The sequence below is a fragment of the Rhinichthys klamathensis genome, unplaced genomic scaffold (genome assembly GCF_029890125.1).
Source record: "Rhinichthys klamathensis goyatoka isolate OS25496 unplaced genomic scaffold, OSU_Roscu_1.1 h1tg000256l_1, whole genome shotgun sequence".
NCBI classification, from domain to species: Eukaryota; Metazoa; Chordata; class Actinopteri; order Cypriniformes; family Leuciscidae; genus Rhinichthys; species Rhinichthys klamathensis.
The window spans coordinates 781,062-808,878 of record NW_026606778.1 but is presented as its reverse complement, the minus strand read 5'-3'; the positions used below and the strand labels follow the sequence as shown (position 1 = coordinate 808,878).

The 27,817-nt window shown below is 36.7% G+C and overlaps 1 protein-coding gene across 2 annotated transcripts; it reads right to left on the bottom strand.

The window, feature by feature from the left end:
• Positions 1 to 304: 304 nt before the first annotated feature.
• gpr137c (G protein-coupled receptor 137c) lies at positions 305 to 27,785 on the bottom strand. 2 transcript variants are annotated; one of them, XM_056267153.1, is made up of 7 exons: positions 27,062 to 27,785; positions 10,869 to 10,918; positions 7,906 to 8,134; positions 7,502 to 7,651; positions 4,720 to 4,845; positions 4,366 to 4,490; positions 305 to 2,258 (listed from the first exon to the last, which is right to left on the bottom strand). In XM_056267153.1, exons 1-7 carry the CDS (start codon positions 27,536 to 27,538, stop codon positions 2,030 to 2,032), a joined length of 1,386 nt encoding a protein of 461 aa, XP_056123128.1. In that variant the 5' UTR covers positions 27,539 to 27,785; the 3' UTR covers positions 305 to 2,029. The 2 variants fall into 2 exon arrangements, with proteins under 2 accessions (XP_056123128.1, XP_056123129.1); XM_056267154.1 differs by having other exon boundaries at positions 305 to 2,255.
• Positions 27,786 to 27,817: the final 32 nt, after the last annotated feature.

Here is a 27,817-nt window from a genome sequence, read left to right as displayed (position 1 = left end):
AATGGCTGAACACCAAGTTTTTAATTGTCTTAACTACAAATTATTGGTCAGGGAATTAGCAAAATGTTAGCAAATTCACCATTTGAAAAAGGTATTGCTGCCTCAGAAAAACAAAGACAGAATTAAGTTTTTGGCAGAATATGAGAAATTGACCCGTGTTTTGAGATTAAAATGGTTAAAACCATAAAAAGCCATTTTTGGCTTGGTCCTTTTTTTTTTTTTGCCCTGGATTGTGCAATAGACACAAAACATTAATTCTTTGTAATCTTCTTTACACCAAATGACCCAGACTTCACACCAGACCTGCTTTTAAAACAGTGCAATAAAACTTTATTTTTTTATGGTAGTGCTTGTGTACATCTTTAATGAACTATGAACATGGGTAAACAAGTTACATTCATTGGCCTCAAACAAAAAAATAAAAGGCTTTACTTGCTCTTTAGCTAGATTCAAGAGTTGATAAGACAGATTTCACAGTAACATTTTACAGACCAGACTCACATTTATAAATTAATAAAAAATAAAAACAAACCTACAACTCATACACGTCCCCATCCTTTCTGTGGTTTGTCAGGAAATGAACCCAATCAGCATTCAATTTGAACGCACAACCTTTCCGTCAATTAACGCTCATGTTCGCTAATATGTGAAAAGCTTTGCTACACATCAGCTGGCAGAAAGCAAGGAAGCAGGCCAACTTAAAATGTCCAAATCAATGAAAATCATTCACTTGTTTAGTACAGCATACACAAAATCCTGCAAGACGCAATTTAAAATAACACATTTTAAAAATAAATCCAATAGAGCAGGTGCGAATGACGTTTCAACCATACAGCTGCCCATTCATCATATTTACACCACATCTGATGATTGCTTCAGCCAAATGATTGTTGATATCTTATACACAGCTCATAACATACGGAGCAGCAAATTAGGGGATACAAAAATAAGCTTCATTTTTTTTTTTTTTTTTTTTGCTAAAACACAAAACAATTACATTTCAGGGAAATGGAAAGGGCCGCTTCATCTAAGCTGGAAATGGGGCACTGATTGCTTGCCAATCACGCTCCTGAAATACAATTATACAGGAATGATGATATAAAGCTTATGAAACATGTTCAATACAAATGTCAAATTTGTGCAACAAGTTTTCATCTAGGAAAACCATACGACGGCACCATTTCTGGCTTCCCTGGAGAATGATATACTAGATTTTGACTACTGATATACACGGGTAAATTCACCCACAAGCCCTCAGAGTGTTCTTCTGAAGCCAAGTACCAAAATATTAGAGGATGTAAGTAGAGTTAGTCACACTTGGTACATTTGAATACACCAGAGCTCAATCGTCGTTCCAGGGATTGTGGGAATCAGGTGTCTTTTTGTCTTTGGGAAGCATGGAAATCTACTACCATAGAGGCTCAGGGGTGAAGCCTGGATTTAAGCGCGGGTTCTTTGGCAACAGAATAAAAACGTTAAAGGAAATCAAGAAAGAGACACGTGGATTTCGTGAATGACAGTGCACGTTTGGTCCTAGTACCAACAGACCCAATCCTCTTTTACTTGCATGTCTCGGATGGACTAGGGGGTCATGATGTTTCTCAAAGATGAAGAAATATAAAAAGTATACTCCCCAAAAATCCTCACCACCATCACATTCTGGCCTACACCTATTCCAACTGATCCAAATATGAAATGTAGGCCCACAGTAAGTGCAAAAAAGTACATCCCAACTCACAGAGGGGAGTCCATGTGCTGAAGTCTCCTAAGAGTTAATTGCGACAACATTCTGAACCCAAGGAAAGGTGATGGGATGAATGGTTTTCGGGAATGAGAACATCGAAGAAAGAGGAAAATCTGGTCCATTTGGTCCAAATAAAGCCCCCCCCCCCCCCACCTTTGAATTGTCCCTTTAAATTTTCCGCCACATGGATGTGAGCAGATAAATTGACTGAGGGGGAAGACAACCATAAACCACTGCTCAGTGATGTCCCGGCTGAGCCAAACCTCACACTAGATCGATCCCACATTAGTTCTGAGGGGTGGTGTAGTGTGTCTGAGAGGTTGAGTAGTAGTTTTGAGGGGTGGAATAGTAATTGTGGTGTTGGTTGGTCTGATTGTTGCCATAGGCAAAGAGAAGAGGGGCGGTTGATGTTTGGGGGCCGTTCAGCAGGTGAGGGATCGGCGTAAGGCTGCCATTCCTCTGGATAGAGCCGTACCAACTTGGGCCCGTCTGTGACGTGGACGACAGGATACTGCTGCAAAACAGAACCTTAAGACGTAAGGCCCGTTCACACTAAGGATGATAACTATAACAATAGAGATATCGTTGAAAAAATATAAAAGAATAGCAGAGTCCACACACCACAACTATAATGAAGACATCCCAGATAAACAATATTGTTGAAATCACTTGCAGAACGCTTTTTTCCCAGCTTATGAACAGCCAATCAGAATCCACCCTTTTTTAAAGAGCTCAAATTGCAGCGCGCGCTCAGAATAAACGGAAAAATATCGTCTGCTGGTGTGGACGCTAATATAGTTATCTTTATAGTTATCAATCTTGGTGCCAACGGGCAGTTAGATGCTAGGCGGCGCTATTGCACATCTTCTGAAAGAGTAAAGAATCTCCAGATCAATATACGTGTGAGGAAGATGCAGAAACAAGCGATATCACATGTAATCATATGCATATTTAAAATAACACAATCATCAACATTAAAAAGCATATAAATCAAAACTGCCTAATGAAATATCGACCCAGAACGAGCTATAACTGTGCAAGCTTTGGTGTTGATAAGACTCAGTTTACTCCATCTATGTTTTGATCGTCGTTCTGAATTCGATCCAGACGAAGTCTTTGACAAAAACGTAATTTTTTCAGCTTTTTTGCTCAAAATGTTGCTTTTTTAAACGTACCAACATACAAGTGTTAATAAAAAAAAAAAATGCATTAAGCTAAAATAAAACTTTTTGTTGTCATTTAAAAGCAGAAGGTCTGTTTCTTTTCATTTCTTTTGATTTATTGCATGTTCAGATATTCATACAGTAAAATATTCTGGGGGCCATGAAATTTTTGTGAAAATGATCAAAAACGCTGGCGGTGGCATCGTGGCTGGCATCTTTTTTTCAAAAACGCTGGTGGGGAAAGAGTTAAAGGAATAGTTCACTAAAAACAGAGAGTCATACAGTTTTAGAAAAAAAGGTGAAGGTGCGTCGGGGCCCCAAGACTGAAACTAAAATGGTCGCAAATGCAACAAAAAATAAACATTTGCGAGTCATCATTGCTGTTCGCAAACAAATGACTGAACTGGTTCGGCTACACTTTATTTTAAGGTGTCCTTGTTACAGTGTAATTATTCATTTAAGTACTGAGTAATATTAATTAACTACATGTACTTACTATAGGGTTATGGTTAGGATTAGGGTTAGCTGCATGTAACTATTATTACTAATAGTAACTACATGCAACATTTAACAAGAACACTAAAATAAAGTATTTCCACTGGTTCCTTTTAATAAGTTATTCATGAAACAGCCTTGAACTTGCTCATGAGTAAGAGGTTCAAAAGTTTGGGGTCAGTAAAAATTATTAGTATTAATTTTTAGAAATTAACACTTTTATTTAGCAAGGACAAGGAGGCATTCAATTGTGACAGTAAAGTTATATTAAATAAACACTGTTCTTTCTATTAAATCAAAGAATTCTGGAAAAAAATGCATCGTGATTTCCACAAATAATATTAAGCAGCACAACTGTTTTGAACTGATAATAATAATAAATATTTCTTGAGCACCAAATTGGCATATTTGACACTGTAATTGTTGCTGATAACCAAGCTTTGCCATCACAGGAATAAATTACATTTTAAAATATATTAACATCCTGTACAAAACAGTTATTTTAAATTGTAATATTTCACAATATAAGTGTTTTACTGTATTTTTGATCATATAAATACAGCCTTGGTGAGCATAGAGACTTCTTTAAAATATATTCTTTAAAACCAACCCCAAACTTTAAACGGCAGTGTATATCAGATTAAAAAATACTTTAGGTCTGTGAGACTTGCATTAATCTATCATACTTACCACTTGTTATTAAAAGCTATATAAGACATTTTCAATGCACTTAGTAAAGCACTTCTGAACAACAATGTTTATTGAGAAATTCTGTAAACTCACTGTCAAAAAAAAAAAGAACAAGTAATTTGGTTTATAAAGGTTTCATTTCAGGGGCCGATGGCTTCCCGTACTGTGTAAATAATTTTTAGATGAACCTTCCTTTAATAACGTCATAACTCTTAACTGCAAGTAACTATAACACTCCTATCTTTTTAAAAGATATAATTTGACTAAACACACCTGCATCTCTCTCCTCGGGAAGTTGTGTTTCTAGACAGATCATCGTCACTATCATAGCGCCGTGGGTTGTCAAAGAAATACGCCCTGGAACTAAAGCTGTGACTGTTGATCATGCCGCCCGGTGTCTGTGGAAACAATGTATACAAAATATAAATAAAACCATATGATCAGCATCAATGCAGCATGTGATGTTGTTTTCAGTGGGGCAGACGTATGAGTAATTAATTCTATCTGACAGGAAAACAGCTCTCCATTGGGGCTTAAAAAGCCAATCTCAGGCTCTCGTCATTGAGTAAGTGTCCAGCTGTGATATTGACAGACGGATTTAGAAGTGAGACAGGATTAGACTTTCACCAGGTTCTGATTGGGCCGCTGCACTCTGAAGAACAACACCATCAGACTGGTGGGCAGAAACTCCCAGAAGAACAGGATGATCCCAAAGACCACATAGGCTTCCCCATTGATCTTCTCTGCATCGGCCTGGAGACAAACACAATGCAAGACCAATTTAAACACTGAGAACCATATTGATGTATTGATACACTGTAAAGGCCAATAGACCTTAGTCAGAGTTGACACTGGGGTTGTTATTGCTAGCTAAAATTAAATGTTTTCCTACACTGGAATTAAGAAATAAAATCTAAATATTAGATGGAAAAATTCCTAAATGAAAATTAAAAATGTTGGCTTGACAACTAACGTAAATAAAATAAGTTTAAGTTGAAATTCAATAATAACTCAAAAAAATTAAAATAAAATTTGCTAAAACTAAAACTAGACAAATTAAAACCGAAAATATATGTGCAAATGTACATTTGGGAACGCAACATGCACCAACCATCTTCCCAAACTTGTAATGACAAGTGTCAACAAAAAAAAAAAAAGCTTTAAGGGCTTTCTGTGGTGTTGTGTCAAAATAAAAGCTCAAAGTTTTACTGTTTGAAAACGTAGAAATGAAGAAAGCCATACATTTTAGCACTGTAATTTTACATTTGTACTCAAAATAAATGATTAGTATTATTTTATTTTTCTTAAATACTTGAGTTTTATTTTACAGTGAAATCTAATGACAGTAAAACTTGTTTTGTTTAATATTTTTATTTAGTAATACTAACAATCATAAAAAGTAATCATAATTATGCAGCTTTATGATTATAAAATAATTATTATTATCAAAATCTTTGGCCATATTGTGCTGTCAAACAAGCACAGCATTTTAAATCTGAATCGTATTTTTTAATCAGAAAAAAATCCCCAAAAAGCATGCCAACCTACAAGAGAGTGCCCATGCACATACTCCACTACCATTTAAAATGACAACAACACGGCACAGCTAGTGGCCTACAAAAAACAAAACCATAAACATCATGGATACAAATATCAGAAAAAAGACAACACAGGACAAAGCAGGATATATGCAATCCCAGAATTAGATGCCAAGCATCAAAACGGCGAAAAACAAATCCTGACAACAGCTTTGCATGGGACAGACAGTGGCTTTATGAAGAATAAGCAAGCAGACAGCCACCCAAACACATGCAGCTGAGTCAGAGAAGGGGAACCTCGGCCTCCAGTCGGCCCGTCTCAGAGGTGAACCCAAACTAGGTCACCACCAGGCAGCAGTCCTTTCTGCACAGCAGCCTTGCCCGGGCTATTTATAGCAAAACAAAGACCTTTCCCCCACAGAGCCCATATCCGTCTAAATCCCCTCAAATGGATTGTTTCTGCAGTGCACAAAGAAGCATAATCCACGTTGAATTACTGTATTTTGAATGAATGAAGACAACATCTCTTTTTATAAAACACCAAAACTGCATTTGTAAATATGCAACAAAAAGCATTATCTCCAATTCATTACACAGCATGTATTATTCTCCAAAATACTTCAAATCTACCACACGCACAACAGAATGACTTGAACCCTTGAAGGACACAGTACTAAATCAGGGCACACAAGAATTAGCAACTATGGCAGACATAAATGCATAATAAATCTCATATTAAGGTGAAAACAACATTGATTATTAACTCAAACAGCTGTGCCACACTAGCAGCAGCGAGCTCTCTGAGACTTGTTTATCTGGGACAGTTAAAGTTCAATGAGGGTTTATCAGTGATATGATTTATACATACACTCCCGTTCAAAAGTTTGGGGTCGGTAAGGTTTCTTAATGTTTTTGAAAGAATCTTTTAAGCTCACCAACAGGCTGGATTTATTAGATCAAAAATACAGTAAAAACAGTCATTTTGTGAAATATTAGGGGTGTAACAATATATCGTGTCACAATATATCGCAATACAAAAATGCAACAATATGTATCGTGGATGGTGACAATATGTATTGTGTATATTTCACCTGAAATAAAAAATACTGTGTGAGAAAAATTTCATCTCAGTACTACATGAAACTACTAAATATAATGTATAATAATGCAATGGGGGGAATATTTGTGGGTCCTGGTAATGCCAAATGTCTTATGTTACCAGTAAAAACTACATTATTTTATATCTAGTCTGTGAAAGAGTTGATTCTGATACATTTTGATTCTGGTCTCATTGTCTTGTGCATTAGGTTTCAGCACCAAGTCCAAGCCTATTCATTTACACCCACAATATGATATCAAATTAAGGATTTTAATAAACAGTAAATGTTTTGTTAACCTTTAATCATATGTCTTGGAGTATCGCAATAATATCGTATCGTGATATGTATTGAATCGTGACATGAGGGTATCGTTACACCCCTATGAAATATTATTACAATTTAAAAGAGATGTTTAATGCATTTAAAAATGTAATTTATTCCTGTGATGGCAGTCTTCAGTGTCACATGATCCTTCAGAAGAAACATTTCTTATTATCAGTGTTGTAAACAGTTGTGCTGCTTAATATTTCTGTGGAAACTTTTTTTTTTAGATTCTTAGAATATATAGTTATTTTTAACTTTCTAATCATCTAACAATAAATGCCTTTATTGATCGATCTATCTATCTATCTATCTATCTATCTATCTATCTATCTATCTATCTATCTATCTATCTATCTATCTATAATTATACTATAATTGAGTTTATTTCCCCCCCTCATTCTTACCCTTGGAATTAACAATAATAATATAGAGTTATGTTGAATGTACCTGGTCAGATACATTGTACCAGCCGTAATTGAACGGGCTGGGCCGATCTTCAGGAGAAAGAGCTACCACAACCAGGTTATAACAGGCTCTGGAAGTGTAGAGGAGTATAACTGCTGCCCCGATGGCTGTGGCCTGGCATACCGATGTCCCCTAGATCGCAATCACAAAAATCACCGCATTTAGACAGAACCGTAATTACTTTTTCAACACCGTTCGTAAGCAATCAGCTGTTATTGCGCTGTCATACTGAAAACACTGCACTGTTGTTCTGAACCCCAATCGCATACTTCTAGGTATAAGGACGTTCTAACAACATGTTTTAAGTATGAAGCAAACCATTATCCAAATACAAAAACATGCTTGATATAAATCTCAAAATCCAACAGCATCCCTTGTTCACTTACCTTTGATTCCAGGTAGACATTTGCAGAAGACATTTTAGCGATCTTAAAGATGCATATGGCGAGTGAGATGGCACAGAGAACGAAGAGGCTGTCGTTAACCAGCACTCGTGCCAGAACGGCATCCTTCACCTGACTCTCAGCCGCATCACCCTGAACCAGCATGGCACACGTCATGTTCACCACCAAGAAAAAAACACCGGCCAGCAGAAAACCTAGACACAGGGGCACCCTATTGAGAGTGGAGAGAAAAAGTATTTTACAGAAAGAAAGAACTAAATAAACATGTCTTGAACAACCTAAATATCTACATTTTGTTATTAGATTTAAATGATTTCATTTTAACCCATACCGTCACACGCATTGGACACGATTCATCAGTGCACTTTATTCTAAAGAATGTATTTTTTCATTTTTGATAATCTAATCAAAATGTAATGTACTTCTTTCATCTTTTTTTGGTTACATGGAAAAATTATATTAGTAATAATTCAATTCACCCTCTTATGTGGAATAAAATCAAGCCTCGTCCTTTCATTCTTCATGCTCAATATTTTGCTTCACTCAAAAACACAGCATATTGAAAAAAGTCAATACAAGGCGAAAGCTCAAAGACATTAAGTGATGAGCGCAGTCAAGCCGTTGCTTAGCTCAGTCTGGGCCATGTGTCAATCCTCTCCTCCACCACATGCCTCTGGGATGGGACAAGGTGGGAGGATTTGATCTCCAAGCTTTTCACTCAGCATCAGACTCGAATCACCTGATCAAAGCCCCATTTGTACAGATCAGATTAATGCTCCAAAAGAAAAAAAGAAAAAACGAAAGTCTGTTTAAAGTTGGATCAAACTTCTTTAAAGTCTTTTGATATTTTCAACCAAAGAAAAAAGGCTAGTTCTAAATCCTTCTAATTTCACCCCAAAAAAATAAATTTTCACTCTGATGTTGCTCCAAAGCTGTGTGATTTCTTTTCTTGTGTGGAAGATGAGTAAATAAGTAGTGGGGCTGTCAAACAAAACAGAAAAAGGCTAGATAAAAGTGCCATCAAATATTTTATTCTTTGCTTTATTCCAAAACATCTGAAGCCATATGATTAGAATCAGTGTTAAAGAAACACTTCACCATTAACCTGTTTGTTGAAATTAAAAGTGACAGTAAAAACATTTAGGCAACACTTTACAAATGTCTCATTTGTTAGCATTAAATGCTAATATATATATTTTATCTGACAACTGTTACATCTGTCATATTTGATATATTTTACATCAATTACTAACCTTTGTTAATGTTGTTAATGTTCATGTTAATTCACAGTGCATTAACTAATGTAAACCGATACAATTTTTGAACTTAATGTATTAGTAAATGTTGAGATTAACATTAACTAAAATTAATAAAGGCTGTGGAAGTATTGCTCACTGTTAACTAGTGTAGTTAACTAATGTTAAATGTATTAAACCTTATTGTAAAGCGTTACCGACATGTATAATATTACAAAAGATTTCTATTACCAAAAAAAATGCTTTTTAAAAAAAAAAAAATGTCTGTGTTTTGTGATCAGTGACTCAAATTTCGGCTATAACTTTCATGGTGCTTTGGTATTTGAAGCTTGACAGGCTCAGTATTCCTTCATTGTATGGAAAATATCAATATGAACATTCTGCTAATGTTCCACAGAAGAAATCATACAGGTTTGAAATGGGTGAGTACATTTTTTTTTAAACTATCTCTTTAAATTAATGTAGTGTATAGACAACAGTTTGCCAATAGAGTGGTGCAGGGCAATATGTTTGTAGGCCAAAACCCGGAAACGAGTTATCATTTTAGCAAGTCTGGTTCCATTATCTCCGTTCCAATTTTTTGAATGGGTTTTTGGATAAATGCCTGAAATAAGGTCTGTGGTTATCACAAGTTCAAGATGTTTTATTCTACGACATAAAATGCATCAGTAATACACTAAATGGCTAAATGGGACTACAGAGGTTGTCAGGGACATTAAACATCATCAGCCGAACAGGTAAATTCATCTACTTTGACTTTTATAAGGTTTATAATCACACTCTTGCAAACAATTCTAATTTAAACTTTCAGGGAAAATGTTTTTAAACAAAGACTAAAAGAGTTGTCAAAGGCTTAATGATGATGCTGAAGTCGAGTGACCGCGGTGTAGTTCGTTTATAGCCTACCTTTAGCTTTTGACTTTGGCCGATTGTATTTAGGCTTCAAAATTCATAAAAGTTTTGTTCATTTGTGAAGATTATCATGATGAATAAAATGAATAAGAATCATAGGGCAAATTAGCATGGGAGCGCTAATCCAAAATAGCGCCGATGGGAGTGGAAAGTTCTGCGCGTGATCTACTGACAACTGGTTTCAGACATGCTTTTTTTTAGCATTAAATAATGGTGCAAATACCAGTAAACTGACTAGTGCAAACCTTAGTAAACTACCTTGTGTGATTCATTTAAATACTGTCCTCACATAACTCTTACAAATGCATATGCAATAAGATCAGCTGCAAAAATAACCCGGTTCACACCTTTTCAGCGCTAATTTTTCACTCCACGTCTAGAAAATCCTGACGGTGCTTTTTTAACGCCAAAAGAGGGTTTGTGCTGGCGCAAGCTGTGAGTAAATCTGGCCCACCAACTTTTGTTAGTCACAGAGCTTATTTCTGCAATAATCCAAAAGCCAATGGAAAAATCCTATTGGGTTTTTGTCGAGGCAACCAGAGTGATGCTAACTTCCGGGTTGGCCTAGAAATATTACGTAACTCCTAATTCCTATACTAAACAGCAATATAATATAATAACAAAAAACCTGAGTGAAAGTTGTGCAAGATTTCAGGGGTGACAACAGTTTAAAGCACTTGAAAATGTAAAGAAAGAGCATATTGTTCATACGGGTGCTTTCTCACTAAGCAACCAATTCATTCACAGCACTTACAGCTAAGAAAGAAAGTCTCTTACTTGTACTTGTTGAGTTCTGGGGAATACTTCGCTTTGGCTTTGAAAATCACCTGTGGAAGAGGACATAGTAAGATTTTATTACTTACAAACATGACCAGGACAAACTCTAGCTTAGATCTTTGGTTATTTGAGAAGAGGTATTATCAGTACAAAACTTGCTTTCACCAAGAAACTTCTGCTATCTGTACTTCAAGCCTGCTCACAGGCCAAGTGATGACTAGCTTGTGCTAAAGCAAAGATAAGGGTGACCAGGCTGTATCTCATTCTCTGAGTTGATTTCATCTGAAACATCTGGTTAAGCAAACATCCTCATAGCTCAATAACCACTGAAAGTTATTGGTTTTATCTAAGGTCTTTGCAACTCTAACCCTAATTTCAACCCAAGGCAAGCACAACTAGGCTTGCACCACCGTCATTGATAAGTGTTCACGGACAGTTTTCACTCTGACTTGGCCTTCATGTATTTCACACAAAGAGTGAACTACATGAAGGCCATTAGGAAGTGATGTTTTAGCAAGTGATCCATTAGCAAGTGATGTACTGTAGCACCATATACACTACCGTTCGAGAGGTCAGTAAGTAAAAAAAAAAGAGGAAATTAATACTTTTATTCAGCAAAGATGCATTAAATTGATCGAAAGTGACAGTAAACACATTTGTTGAGTAAGAGTCTTCATTCAAAAACATTTAGATAATTACCGACCCCAAACTTTCGACCGATAGTGTATGAAGTTGAGCACGCGCATGGCCGCATACTTCAAAGTAATGATTGGCCGTTGAAGGCTTTCTTTAAGCTTTGTCATATTAAATTCTGTACATTATAAACCACAGCAGTAGTCGGCAGCTGGAACAGGAACAGGAAATGACCTCACCAGTAGCTTTCTGCACCTGCTCATTTGAAAGGTTATTGGGTCTGGGTTTCATGTGAAAGTTAGATTTCAAATGAGATGAAAAAGGATCCATTATACATTATTAAAATCCCTTCATTGCTTATGATCAACTCTAAAGAACATTTAGAAAGTGAAAAAGCAATCTGCACATCATTCTGCAAAATCTAATCCTTCAGTTTTTTCCCTGTTTTGACAATTCACGACACCATCCAAAAACAACCGTGGCAGCGGTGGCACCCTATGTAGTCGACTAGTTGACTAAACTACTGCTGCTAGTCAGCACTCCAAAGATTTAAATATAGAGCTGTACGATTCTGAATGAATTGAGAAATCACGTTTTTTTTTTTTTTTTTTTACATAGAGATCACGATACTCCCACTATTCCGAACAGACAACATAAAATAAATGTATATTTTTACGAGAGGTTCTGACAAAATGTTAATTGCTGCAGTCTATTTGAAAATATTGAATTAATTTGAATTTATTCATTTTAAATCCATTTGAACGAATGATTCAATGACTCATTCATAAAGACTTCACTTGTTTAAAGCTGCAGTCCGTAGCTTTTTTAAGTTAAAAATAATCCAAAATAATTATATTAAAAAAAACTTATTCTGCCAGTGGTCAAAACTATCTGCTTGCCATAGATAGATTCAAAACGGTTAGCTTGTAATAATGATTTTAATTCCAGTGGTACTGGTGGGTTTCCGCGGGAAATTCGAGCATGTCTTTGCGTCATTACGTCACACCCGTACACATAAAGAAGGAGTTTCGGCTAGCCGGCTATACTGCGCGTGACGAGATGTTTAGATGTATAGGCTTTTCTCGCAGTACTTTACATGATTAAACTTATGGCATCCAGAAAGATCCAAACAACAATCATCAGTGTCAACTGGAGATTCAGCAGTTATAAAACCCAAAAGACTTCGTACTTCGGATTTAAGGTGGCTAGAGAAAGAGAAAGAAACCGTCTCATGCGAACACAAGGATTTAAACATCGGCGGGGCTTTTGAAAAGTGCGTGAACTCCGTGTTTTGAAGGGGTTCAAAACGGAAGAAGAGACGGCTTTTTTCTGCTGAACAAGTAAGACATTTCAATAGTTCAATCGTGTAACAGGACGTTTTCTTAATTCACACACTTATGGAGTTTCCTTTGTTGTGCCTTTCTCGTTTTGCTATTATGGAGAATATGAATTCTGAACTACACAGGTAACCATAAAACACATTAGATTTAACATTAGTCACGCAATGCTGATGTGATGTTGTTAACATGAACAATTTGAGAACAAAGTAGGCTATAATTTGCACGGTTGCTGTAAATCGCGTTGATTAAATCTAACGAAGCTTATCATGTCGAATGCTTTTTCCCCCTTAGTTGGTCAGAACAAAAATGGATGTTACTTACTTGTTCAGAAGACATTTTCTTATGAAAATTCTTATGTTGGTCAAACTTTCAAAAAGTGAATCTGTGATTCTGTATGACAGTATCCACACAGCGCGGTGACTGACAGCACCACTCGCCTCAAAACACTGTGTTCATCCGCGCCGTTTCATGCCGATTTACAACCCACGTAAAGATGATAATTCCGCGAATCACTGCAGTTATAGATTTCTAACAGAGAGATGGCGACAAAGAGGAAAAGCTACGGACTGCAGCTTTAATCTGGATGAATCAATGGTTTTGATTGCATCTCTTGAATGATTTAATGACGAATACATTTTTAAGTCACTTGTTGCCACCTACTGGTGTAGGAATGTAACTGATACAAGCTTTATTTGAAGAATCGGTATTTTCAAAAGGTGATTTACTCTATTTTGATCGCTACCATATACATCAGTGTGTATATCCAAACTATACACTTTTATCCCGGTACTTCTGTGATGAGTTGAATTACTAAGAAAAAAATAATGATACTGTGTTGTTGAAAAAACAGTTGGGAAGCTTTTCCATTCCTATACATGACAACTGCTCTCTCTGGATCAGCAGCAGCGTCCAACACAGATCTGAATGTTCACTGTGATCGTACTTGTCAAAGGTTTAGTCGAATCGTTGTTATTTAGGAATAAGATCGCATGGGTGTTTGAATCGAGATTGCGATTTATCGTACAGCTCTAGTTAAATATAATTTCCCATTAAAGTCGAAATGAAACGGATGTTGCGATAATCTTTTCCTCCCTATTTTTAATTTGACGTTTATCCGAGTGAAACGGCGAACTCGAAAAAGAAAATATGTAGAACGGGACTTGACTTCATCCATTGTGAATTAACTGGATGTTTGGATCATTGTGGTTTGCTATTGCTGTGATCTCAAGAGATGTCACTCCATGACGGAGGCAAGTTATTTTGATTAAAAATGATGCATATGAATTAAAAAAAAAGAATAATGATGTGCACATATAAATCATAATAAATACTGCAATATTCCATAAATAGCTAGCATTGTCTGTTTTGATTTCATGGTGACTCCAAACTTTTCATCATATTTACAAATTTCAGTTTGCTTTAAATCATTACAAAGACTCCACTCAAGATGTTGACCTGTACACTTTTGTGATCTGCAATCTATGGCACTTTCACAAAACATTTGAAGAAGAAATGCTTCCAATTGGGTCATAAAAATTGAATATTTGTGACACAAAACATAAGTATCATGCATGGAACGATCTTGGACAGGACACAGTGACAATAAGGCAAGGGGTATTGGGAATTTACTAGGTTCCTTCATTTAAGAAACAACAGTGAAAACTCACACGTCATGTCTACATTCCAGATCACTCATATGTAGGATCCTAGTCCTGACTCCACTCTTCTCTAGAAGATACATGACTGATGACATGCAACAAAGGACTCTCAGATTGTAGACCAAAATGAGAAGGACAAGTGCCAAACGATCTCTGTAAAATCCCAGAAGTCTTACGGCAAACCAGCAAGAGTAAGACAGCAAACAATGTTTTTTTTTTAAAGGACGTCTGTGTAACCAAAGCAGCATTGCTCATGACTATCAAGAGAACTCGGGTGTAAAACAGCTGAACACACCAGGACAGTGCAGACGCCTACATTCACTGGACTGCGACACCCGTCCGACAGGCTGCGTTTGACAGCCATCAGTGGCACATGAGCAAATCGAGAACAGATGCTGTGTTGTTTGTATGCACAAGGGCAGTGGGCATCTGCAATGACTTAGAATGAATGTGAAGGTTTCATGAAGAAATAATAAACTTACTTTAAAATGAATCATATATTCAATCATTACCACTGAATTAAAATGTACAAATATCCTATTAAAGGGTTAGTTCACCCAAAAATGAAAATTCTGTCAGTATTTACTCACCCTCATGTTGTTCCAACCCCGTAAGACCTTCGTTCATCTTCGGAACACGAATTAAGATATTTTTGATGAAATCTGAGAGCTGGATCACTCCTTCATACTAGTCCATAGGCTTCATCAGGGATTGAACTTGCCGGCCTCGAAAAGTTATTAAAGACATCGTTAAAATAGTCCAAGTGACTACAGTGGCTCAATCTTAAGTTTATCAAGCGACGAGAATACTTTTTGTGCGCAAAAAAACAAAAATAACGACTTTATTTCAACTATTCATTTCCTTCTCTGTGGGCCTCGAGTCAGTTCACTAGTTTAATAGCGTAAGCTTCTGTTGTTGTACGTCACACGCATCACGCACATGACCAGCGTCGGCCAATAGTGAGCCTACGTGTGACGTAGCTCTACGGAATCACACTACGTTAACTGACTAGAGGCCCAAAGAGAAGGAAATGAATAGTTGAAATAAAGTCGTTATTTTTGTTTGTTTTTGCGCACAAAAAGTATTCTCGTCGCTTGATAAACTTAGGATTGAGCCGCTGTAGTCACTTGGACTATTTTAACGATGTCTTTAATCACTTTTCGAGGCCGGTGTTCTGACGATTTGTGCTGCCTTGTCGAAAAATGCTACCGTAACGCAAATCGATCACAGAATGTCGATTAATATTATATGAAATACAATTATAATACAATTCTAAGTTATGAGTAGCTACTGTATACTGTAGACTACTGTTTTTATTTTTAAAACGGTGTGAAAATTAAAAATTATCATCAAATTTTTGACTTGTCAAAGCACACTTTTCCTTAGTAACTGAAACTTTCAGTTATTATTGTTCAGATGGCTGACCGTACACATATTCATATGCTAGTTTGCATTTTTAAAGGGAAATTACAATATAACACATGAAAATGTACCTTTTGTTAAAAAAAAACTGTGCGTCTGCACATGCGCATAACCATTAAGTAGCAAATCTCGATGGGTAGCATGAATCGTCAGAACACCGGCAAATTCAATCCCTGAAGACGCCTATGGACTAGTATGGAGGAGTGATCCAGCTCTCAGATTTCATCAAAAATATCTTAATTCGTGTTCCGAAGATGAACGAAGGTCTTACGGGGTTGGAACAACATGAGGGTGAGTAAATACTGCCAGAATTTTCATTTTTGGGTAAACTAACTCTTTAAGTGGAAGTAAAATTAAAAGGGGCAAAAGTAAACAAGATTTCCCGACTCTTTCAAAATAAAAGTACTTTTCAGACATTTGCTAATGTTCATATCGCAAAGCTCCCTCTCTTGCCCTTCCACCTATATAATTTAGCTACAAAAATGGGTCATTCAGAAATCATAGTTATGTCATCACAAGCATAAAGCACATTAAGTACATATGGCCATTCACTTTTAGATATCTACATCTTTTTACAGTATTCAGCAACTATCCTGTGTGAAACATGCTGGTGGAGAGGTTTAAAAGTTTGGGGTCGGTAAATTTTGATTTGATCAAAAATACAGTGAAAATAATAATCTAAAAATATTATTCCAAATTAAATAGTCATATTCATTCATTTTAATATATTTTAAAATGTCATTTATTTCTGTGATGGTAAAGCTGAATTTTCAGCATCCTTACTCCAGTCTTCAGTGTCACATGATCCTTCAGAAATCAGAATAATATGACGTATTTCTTACTATCAATGTTGAAAACAGTTGTGCTGCTTAATATATTTGTGGAAACCATTATTCATTTTTTTCAGGATTCTTTAATGAATATAAAATTAATTTATTTGAAACGGGAAGTCTTTTGGAACATTTTAAATGTCTTTACAGTCACTTTTTATCAATTTAATGCATCCTTGCTGAATAAAAGTTTTTTTTTTTTTTTTTTACGCTAGTGTAAATCTTAAACAAATAGTATCAAAAACAGCCAAAGAGGGTGAAAAATGTCACAATTTAGGGTGAAGTTTTACATTTTTACTGACCTTCATAAAAAAAAAAAAAAAAAATGCTCAAAATGCAAATTATGACTAATTTAACAAAGAAATCAGAAGAGATAAAACGTGCAAAAATTGTGCATGTTAATGCGTGTCATCCTCATGTGTCTCCCTGACAGCAGACGCACCGCAGACTCCACCGGGACACCAGCACAGCATGATTCTTCTGAGTTATAGAAGAAACAAAGACTTCCAAAAATAAACACACAAACTGCACATCATGTTTCGTCATCTCACGAGAGAGCGATAGGCTCAAGGGACCCGTGTTGCCCCGAGTGCAGTGCTTTCACAGAGAAAGGCAGCGTTAAAACCTCCTATCTTTCTGCTCTCAGCTCCCCACCCCAAAGCACAGTCTTACATGCAAAAACAAGGTCAGCACACTCCGCACTGCCTGCAAACAGATTTGATATTGCAATTTGTTTGTCACAAGGTGGAGAAAGGTACAAGTCAGAAGAAAAAAGAATAACTAAAAAAAGTACATTTTTTACATTCTCGGAACAAATAATCGCAATGCCCCAATATTGAAATGCAGTTGCTAGGGTGATCTAAGTGGTTGTTAGTGTGTCGCTATGGGGTTGCTGGATGGCTGCCAGTTAATTGCTTACTTATGGGGTTAGAATTGTTTCATTATTCTAAATAATTAAAATTAAGATTCACAAATATATTGTACAGAGATTCACAGAAATTAATCAAATTCACAAATAAATAAGATCCACAAATAAATGTAAAGAGTTTCACAAAAATGATAAAATTCACAAATAAATCAAATGAGATTTGCAAATTAAATAAAATATTTACAAATTTGTTTCATGTCAAAAACACAACTCTCCCTGGCATTCATTTGTGAAACGCTTTGTGCATTTGATTTTGAAACACATCAGAGTCTGCAGACAAATCCATAAATAAGTGGACTCTACCCACTGTTTACTCAAGCCAATCAGATAACGGCCACATTGCGCTGACCAATCATAGCACGTTCTTGCTACAACCAATCCCGATTTGCTTTACAATCAGATTCACAAGAACAGATTCATTTTGCACCCCTGAAAGGAACTGTATACTATGGTCTCTTTGTGTGGTTAAAACACCCCGTGTTTCCAAAAGATTATTGGAGTTTAAGGCTTCTTTATATTTCCATCAGGATTGGTGAATCGGATAAACTCAGGATTATATACAAAATATAATATAGGACATAATATCATGTATAATACCAAATATAAGGCCAAATGACCATCAGTGATGTAATATTATTTGTGTGATCAAGTGTTTTAATCGAAAAAATAATTATTCATATCGCTGACTGGGTATTTCACTTTTAAATGCATGATCTCTTTGGAATGCAACAACATCTCCTACCTATATCTTCTCTACAAACAAAGGGAATCGTAATACAGTATTTAATGTTTAAAATACTATTTATAATGCTCTATAAATCGTTAGATCCACAGAGCAGGTCATGTGCTCATATGCGTCATTAAAACCGCTTAAATGAAGAAGTGGGAAGCGCTGTTGGCTGTTGTATAGGACAGTAATTTCACTTATTACACAAACTCGCATGTTTATCATGAGGTTGAATCCAGTTATTCATTAGTCAGCTACTTATTGATGCTTTTCTGTTCTATCTTGAATAATTTGACGCTTCCATAACGCGTTGTTGCCATAACAGAGATGTAAAGCGCTCAAAGGCTTATAACATATAATACTGGGGCTTGGCTTGATACACAATCTAATGGTCTAACAAAATCCAAATTTTAAACATCTTTTACCAATTCTATGGGTTGTGTTTGTGACATTAAATACATTTGTAGAAAAAAAAAATCTATTTGCAAATCTAATTTTATTTATTTGTGTGTGTGTAAGAAACTCTTTACATTTATTGTTTATCTATTTATTTTTGAATTTGATACATTTTTTGTGAATCTCTATTTGGAATAATACAACAATTCTAACCCCATACTTACTGGACCAAGTCAAAAGAGCCCAGAGAGTCTTTGATATTCTGGGAAGGGCCAGTATTGACTCTCAGTATTTTTTTTTTTTTTTACAAAAACGGTCACTGGGGCAGTACCCTTTCAAAAGGAACACCTTTGTACCTTATTTAACCCTTAAGGGTGAATATTAGTAGGCTACCTAAAATTACATTGGTGTACCTAAAGCATACATTTTAGTACCTAAATTGTATATATTAGTACTTTTTGAAAGAGTACCACCCAAGCGATAGCTTTTGTACTTTTTTTTTCCTGAGAGTGTTCAATATAAACGTTTTTTTTTAATGATTTCTATTATTTATTTAAATAAAATTAAAATAGTGAAAAAGAAAAGGGAGCAAACAAATAAGGGTAGACCTGTATTCTGAGCTAAGACAGACATGTTTTGTTTGGTATAAAATGTGAACTCATGACTTCTATAAGCACACGCACACACACCCACACACGGCAGCAACTTTCGGCCAGTCACATAAAAAGGACAAAAAAAAAAAGGAAGCAGGCAGCGGTCTTCTCATAAGACTGATATTTAAGCCCTTACTGTGACCCATATGCAGACATTTGTCTCAGTTCCTTAAATGTATTTTTACCATAAGGCGTCCACCACACACTGAGTCATGCTTTTGAAAATGCATAATCCTGCGGTTCGGTGTCATGAGACTTGACTTCTTCCTCTTTTACTGATGGTGTGAAATGTAATCGCTACTCATGATGCTTGAGAACTAAAAGCAAGAAGATTTAATCCACAATTAAGCAAACTTTTCTTGACATGAATAAAGTACACTTTGTATAATGTATTATCCAATATAAAATTAACCTAGCAAGAAAAATAGCTTGTTTTAAGAATAATATTAAAAGGATAGTTCACCCAAAAATGAAAATTAGCCCATGATTTACTCACCCTGAAGCCACCCTAGGTGTACATGACATTCTTCTTTCAGACAAACACAATCAGAGTTATATAAAAAAAATGTCCTGGCTCTTCCAAGCTTTATAATGGCAGTGAATGGCTGTATGTCTTTGGAAGTCCATCAAAGCGCATCCATTCATTATTAAAGTGTCCCACGCGTCTCCGGGGGTTAATAAAGGCCTTCTGAAGTGAAGCGATGCATTTGTGTAAGAAAAATATCCATATTTAAAACTTTATCGACTAAAATAACTAGCTTCCGGCAGAGGGTTGTACGCATCGATTTACTTGACGCACAACGTAATGACTGCAATTGACGCCTCTCGCGGTTCAAACAAACAGGACTGGGCAACAGTGTTCATCATTACGTTGTGTGTCAAGTTCAAGTGCAAAAGAGTAACTTTTGGCATAAATCGATGCGTACGGCCGCCTGCCGGAAGCTAGTCATTTTAGTCGATAAAGTTTTAAATATGGATATTTTTCTAACACAGTATATAACACACAAAATATAGAAATAAATGTAAATCGGCCCTACAAAAAAAACTGCTCAGTGCAAATGTCTGATTTACCAAACCAAAGAGAATGAAAGCTTTCATCTGAATGGACACTGAGGACTTCTGACATGTTTACATGTTCGAATACATCATTTCCTGTTTTCCTCCTCGGGAATCAGAACACAACCCTGCAAACACACACTTTCCCCTTCAGTGCCTCATGTCAAGAGGGCCCCAATGAAGTTTAAAACCAGTGATTCACCTACACTGGGAAACAAATCTGGAACGCTCCCCTCTGATCTGTTTAATACTTGTTTTTGTACAAGATTGCTACGTAGAGCCCTCACTGAACACGTGTGAGTGAGTGATAGTGGTGAGGTTCTGTATCCTGTGCGAAGTCAAGGCAGGTCAAAATAAATAAATAGGCCAACACACTCAGTAAGACTCATTGGGATGGTTAATAGTCAACCAAACTAATCCATTCAGTATCAACAATTTCCGAGCCAGGCTGGATAAGTTCAGGATCGTGCCCGGAAAAAGTAGGTTTTTAAGCTGCTACAAGTCAAGGACTGCTTCCGAAAAATAACTATCATTATCATATTATCAAAATGTAAAGATATTCAAAAGCCTTTTTTGAGACATTTATAGCATCAAGTAAATGTTCTGCTCTCAGAGTTACGTCCAATTTCTATCGAAAAAAAATATGCTTCGGTACATACCCTATATAATACTTATGACATAAGTCAAAATTATGAGATAAATCATAACTAACCTGACATTTTTGTCTATTACTTTTTTGTGATAAATTCGACTTTTTACGTCATAATCAATCATGATTTAGCAATGCCTTTTTTCTTCTTTAGATTTACCCATCCTGTGATGGCAAACTGGTCAGATAGCCTTTAAGTGGGACCAGACTACGCTGAGTGTCAAACTTTAGGCTACCCAGGACAACAGGAGTGCAAACAGCTTTCAGGTTAAGGCACGCCAACTTCATTTCCAGACTGCACATGCATGCTTTACCAATACACACCCAATACCACAATAAAAGCAGCACAAAACAACTAGACTCTTTGAACAGTATGACCACCACTACACTTAAGCCCAGATAATAAAACAAAAACACTCTATAGACTCAATAGTCTAATCCTGTTTGGCAACCCTTGGGACAATCATTCCCCCATCTATTTGATTCTGATTAGCTTGCGACTGTTCAAGCGGGAAAGTGCGTGTTTGGGGAGCAGAAATGATGTGAGTTTGAAGCCCATGCCAAGTGAGTCATACTTTACATGTCCATAACACAAACCCTTCTATAACATCTGTAGCCAGCAAACACACACTTTCACAGAAATATGAACAAGCGACTGAAGAGAAGCATTGACAAAAAGTGTGAATAAACATGCTGTGGTAACTGAAATCATATGGGTTACGCTTTCACGTGATGCCACGCTAGCTTTGGCAAAAAAATCTGTATATAATAACAGATAAATAAATGCTTTATTAAAACTTTCTATTCATCAGTTTTCACAAAAATATTAACTGTTTTTAACATAGAAATGCTTCTTGAGCATCAAATCAGCATATTAGAATGATTTCTGAAGGATCATGTGACACCTTTAAAAAAAAACTTACCAACCCAAACCTTTTGAACGGTAGTGTACATAAGTATTTATGCAAAAAGAAGTTAACTTGTTACAAGACACCTTGGCTAACTAGTGGGCGTCAAGGAAAAACACTGCAAAAAGTTCAACAAAAAAGGGCCCTTTAAGATACTGACATAATATAAGTCAAATTCAGCCCACTTATGACAACTGTATTTTCCAGGAACAAACAAGCGGCTAATTTAGGGAGCAGGAGGATTAAATGACTGTTTTCCTTCAACGCTCTAGTGGACTGTCCTCGCTATCCACATCCTCCTTTTACAAGACAAGCAGGTCTACAGAACCTAGAGATCCCTGGCAAAGAAACTGTGGCCTAGTTACAGATTAACAACAGCCGTCCTAAACCTCTCCTGACACAACAGCTAAAATCATTAGGGGAAAACAAATTCCAGCATAAACCTCTCCAAGTCAGCTGTCAAAGGGCAAAATGTGATTCATTCCAATGAACAACTCAAACAGGTGCTTAAATTTGTTGAACACATAATGTGGCACCGATCTCGATAATCTGTTACCGATCCCGATCACGTGACTTATTAGTCCCAAATATGAGTTTAAAGAAGCACTGGGGAGTGTAAACAGCAGTCCGCCCAAATATCATAATGATCTATACCAAACTTATATCTAGGGATGGTTTACAAGGACAAAGACGCTCAGAGGGTGTGTGGGGAATAAGAAAACAACATTCCAGTAAGCTGTAATGGAGCTGCGCGGGGGCGATGCCAACATTTGGCGGACCATTATAAAGATTCCTTAGCAAACTGAATTAATAAGACTCTCCGGGATGATACGGCTGCAGAAACAGGCCGTCAATAAGTGGTTTGACGTGATAAATGTCATGCTTTAACAACTTTTATGGTCAAGAGATGACAGACAGATATTGAGTAAGGTCTGACATTAACAAGTCAAGGATATGTCATTCTTTCAAAACTGTATTGAATAATAGAGAAAATTGGATTAAATAAGCAAATTTTTTTTGTGTGACTTAAATATACTGTATACCCTTGTGTGTGTGTGTGTGTGTGTGTGTGTGTGTATTTTGAAAGTCTGACAGTAATCAGTGTTGAATACTACTGTAAGGTTGTTAACCCTGCCTGATTTAAATGTTTTAAATTGAAAATGATTATTTAACAGTTGAAAAAATTTGTTAGAAATTTTGAAAAGTAATCAAATTTAATCAGTTACATTACTTTAATAAAGTAATTGAAACAGTTACACTACTTATTACATTTTAAATAGGGTAACTTCTAACTTGTAATCTGTAACCCATTACCTTTCCAAAGTAACCTTCCCAACACTGTATACACATTGTATCAAATAAAAGCAGCCTTGGAGAGCATAAATTCTTTCAAAAGCCAAAAGCTTTCAAAAGATTAAAAAAAATCTTACAGAGCCAAATATTTTTTGATTGATTGCATATAGAAAAATCAGCGTTCAGAAGTGGTAATGCCAGAAGTGCTATTATTAAATAGAAACACTAAGATACGTGCTTAAACAAAACTACAAGCTGCACATTTCTGTTTTTAAACCCTCCAGGATGCCTTGGCCCATATACTTTTATTCTATCTCAAGGGCATCACCCTCAACAGGACTTTTGGTCATATTTATAAAACGAGGGACAAGTCAAAATTATTGTATCAAGTAATCGAAAGCATGTCACAGATACAGATGTCAATTTTCCTTTTTTCTTTACATGGAACATTCTTGTGAAATAATGTTTAAAATAACGCCCGGGCAAGCACCAAAAACTGCCGACAGTGTGCCACCAACAGCAAAAAACATACAAGGGTGAAAAATGGGCCAATCTCTTCTCTTTTGCAGAGCTTTGCTGATGAGGTCTCATGTGATGCATTACTCTCACACACCTACATGCGGAAATCACACATGCTTTTCACAAGGGAGTTTCTGCTTCAAGTAAATTGTTGGTGTTGACGGTACACACGCCTTTAATGTGTTTCCTCCACGCACGAGAGTTGCTGAAAGTCTAATTTGAAAAAAATGATTGGTCATCACTTTGGTACCACCTCAGGGAACAGGATGACAGAGGAAGAACAGAAGTGAAAACTGTGAAATATGACAATACTTGCAAAGGATATCATGCATTATTTACAGTGTTGCAATTTTTAAGTCCCCTAAAGAGCTCGCGTTTTCTCTACATTCTAGAGTGCGTCTATCAAATGGGTCAATGTGATTTCACCAAGTAAAACATGTTCCTGAAACTACATCCTTGTTGATCCTGAAACAACATTCTAATCAACCAATCAGATTTGAGGGATAGCTTTACAGTTTCTGTCAAGTTTAGGCTTACAGCCATGGTTAGGGGCTTCTACACCATTCTTATTCACCTTACATTTCCGTCTGATGATTTTAGGGATAAGTTATGATTAGGGTTACCTTTACCTTTACACTCAGGAAAAAAAAGGTACAAAAGCTGCAGTGGGGCAGTACCCTTTGAAAAGGTACACTTGTGTACCTATAAGGGTGCATATTGGTACCTTTTAAAAAAGGTACTGCCCCACTGACAGCTTTTGTACTTTTTATGGTTAGGACTATGTTTTTACACAGGAATGTCATTCCAGGATTAACAAAAGATGTTGATCCAGGAACATGTCTTACTTGGCAAAATCACGGTGACCGTACGAAATGACTTTGTAGTTTTAACAGCACAGATATATAATATAGTGTATATAATGCTGAATTTCCCTTCCAAATCAGTGATTGAATGAGGTAACCTTCCAATAGTATATAAAGCTAACCCGTTTTTGCAGCAACTAACATCAATCGCACTATTGACCACTAATAGTGGTCATTAGGGCATTACTGTGTCTGTCGTGCACAAACGACCCACTCGGATACGTACCCCGTGCGGGATACAGTACCCCACCGATGGGATTTTTGTTTTTGGCTGACATTTTGAAGTCAGGCTGCTTGCCGTCTTTGTCTGTGCGCTGGCTGTTCTTAGAGCAGAATGCTGCACACCCCTTTTGTTGTGCCTGGAATAGCACAGGATTGAGCAGAGTGATGTAATGCTCTTGCAGCAGGTGCTTCTGATTGGCTCGCACCTTCAAATGCCAACTCGCAGTGTTCAGGCAGTGTCTGTACGATGCCCACATCTCAAATAGCTCCCGAGTAATACGCACAAAGGGCAGCTCTCTCAAGCAACCCTCTGCAACTTAATGTGGGTGTAAGGGGAAAGGCTGCAGACATGCATAAATGGTGGTTGCATAAAACAAAGCTGTCAATAAATCTAACAGGACTGCAGGGTTTGTCAGTCAGGTTTGATTGTGCCACAGCTCTTTGTGCTGACTACGGGTGAAATAAAATGCAATATAAGCAAGGTTAGATTAATATCAGCCGGGGTCATGTCGGACAGAACGGAAAGGGCAAAGCACGCATTTGTTGAGTTTGGGACATGAATAATAATGAGAATCTCATATACACTTGCAAATTAGAGTAAAACAATATTTTACAGGGTTGATTCTGTGTCAAAGAGTACCTTACAAGACTTTTGACTTGCACAGACCAAAAAAAAAAAAAAAAAAAAAGCCTTCAAAGGGCGTATTAATAACATTCTCAGACATATTAAGAATCTTTTCAGCCTTGATCTTTTAAGAGAAAGCAAGACCTCCAGAGCAACAGTACTTTATCAAAAACTTCCCTCTGCTTCATGAGATATTTAAAGGAATAGTTCAACCAAAAATTGTCATAATTTACTCATGAGTTTCCCAATGAGTGTCTTTCTTCTGTTGGTTTCCAACATTCTTCAAAATATCTTCTTTTGTTTTTGAGAAAAAAAAAGGAGAAGTTTAGCAGAATGACACTTCTCTTTTTTATAAAAAGAAAATGAATGAAAAACACATCAAGACATCTCGCGTCCGATTTTGGAAATAAATCCATATTCAAATCGCAAATGAGATTTTAGGAAGATCGGAGGAATTTTTTTTAAAGCATAAAACGACTTAAATTTGTCATTTATGTTATGCATTTGGCAGGCGCTTTTATCGAAAGCGACTACATTTGGAGACTGGGAATCAAACCCACGACGTTGCAAATGGCATGTTGTACTGTTTGAGCAACAGCAACTCAACCATTTTGATCTGTTCATCATAAATCCATCATATGCCATCAAGAAGACTTGGGATATAGCATGCTGTTCTCATACTGACTGACTACTATTATGTTAATTTTATGGTGTTTTTTTTTTTTTTTGGAGCTTGACAGCCCTAAGTCCTCCTTCACTTTCTCTGTATGGAAAAGAGCAGAGTGGACACACTTCTAAACATCTCTTTTTGTGGTGTACAGAATAAAGAAAACAGCTTTGGTAATGAATAGTGTTAGTGTAATTTTTGTGTGAACTACGTAGTTGTTATTTTTCCAGCATAGAATAAGGACCTCTAATGTTCTATCCTCCAGAGCACAAAGCTTCGGAGAAGAGATGAACAATATTTCATCCCCTGCATGATAAGGTTTTGCATTCACAGACGGCCAAGACTTTACAAAGGGTGGAAGGATGGACTAAAAGTGGCAATAATAGACCTCATTCAGAGTGTCCTGTGAACTGCTCTGTTGTGGCCAAGCAGAGGGACTTGAACAGAAACTGATGACCTCCAGCTGTGCTCTTGTCCCAGTATCATGAACATGAATGTCTCTGATTTTTTTTTAAACATAATATGCCTGTATGACAGTATGACGATGCTTTCAATCGCATTCGCAACAGCATGAAGTCAGTCAGATGAAGTAAACACATTTGGTGGGAGGGACCCACTTAGATGTGAGTTGCATGGAAATTGCATTCAACATGAATGCAAAAGGATTCATATTATTAACAGATTACATTGATTTATATGCTAATTAGATCATCAGCCCACATAAAGACGCATTTAGATGTTGTGTAATACATTGCAAAACAAAAACCAATTCAGTTCAATGGGAAACAGCAAAGTAGGACTTACCTGAGCAAAATATAGGTTGAGCAGACACAATGTGAAGAACTGCAGGCAGACTGGAAAACAATACAGGAGCCAGAACGGCAAAGGCTGAAGCTGGTTTGCTTGAACAACATTTTTAAAGTAGAAAGAGAAGAGTGTCGTCCTCAAAGCCGACCAGAGCAAACACAGAAAGAGAAAAACACTCTGGTAGCTGAAGCGCTTGTATCCGTAGCGCAGAATCAACCAGAGCTGCAGGTAAACAAACACGAAGAGTAGCGAATACAAAACTGTGTAAAGAACCGTGAGACCGAGCTCCACGGACGGGGGAACCGCAGCCTGGATCAGCTCGGCGGAGGAGGATGATGATGAAGATGAGGAGGAGGAGGATGAGTCCGTCCAAACACTGACACTGACCTGGTTTTCTAGTAAAAACAACATATCGCCTGGATGCTCGCTATCACGCCGACTTATCCAAAACGTTCTACCGTTTTCCTTTTCCATGTAACTTTTCGTGCAGACGTTTAGAAATCATAAGAAATTTTAAAACGTCAAACTTAATTACAAATGACATAAGCTGAAAATGAAAAACTACAGGCTGCCTTGAGTTGTTATCCTAAGGAATAAACTTTAACGTAAATTCTTGGATGTTCACAAGCAAGATGTGGAAAACAAATTATTAAAAAAAAAACGACAGAGTCCCCCAATCTCTGCAAAGCAGCTCCCTCCGAGCTAAGAAAAGCAAACTCTAGAGCTAGAAAAAAAAGCGATCAGCTGGCTAGC

Excerpts from the sequence above, each read along its gene's own strand:
- gpr137c (XM_056267153.1), bottom strand. The coding sequence starts at position 27,538 with ATGGAAAAGGAAAACGGTAGAACGTTTTGGATAAGTCGGCGTGATAGC. Across the intron at positions 4,846-7,501 it reads GGTACAATGTATCTGACCAG|GCCGATGCAGAGAAGATCAA; the intron begins GTACATTCAACA and ends GTTTGTCTCCAG. Across the intron at positions 4,491-4,719 it reads AGCGGCCCAATCAGAACCTG|ACACCGGGCGGCATGATCAA; the intron begins GTGAAAGTCTAA and ends TTGTTTCCACAG.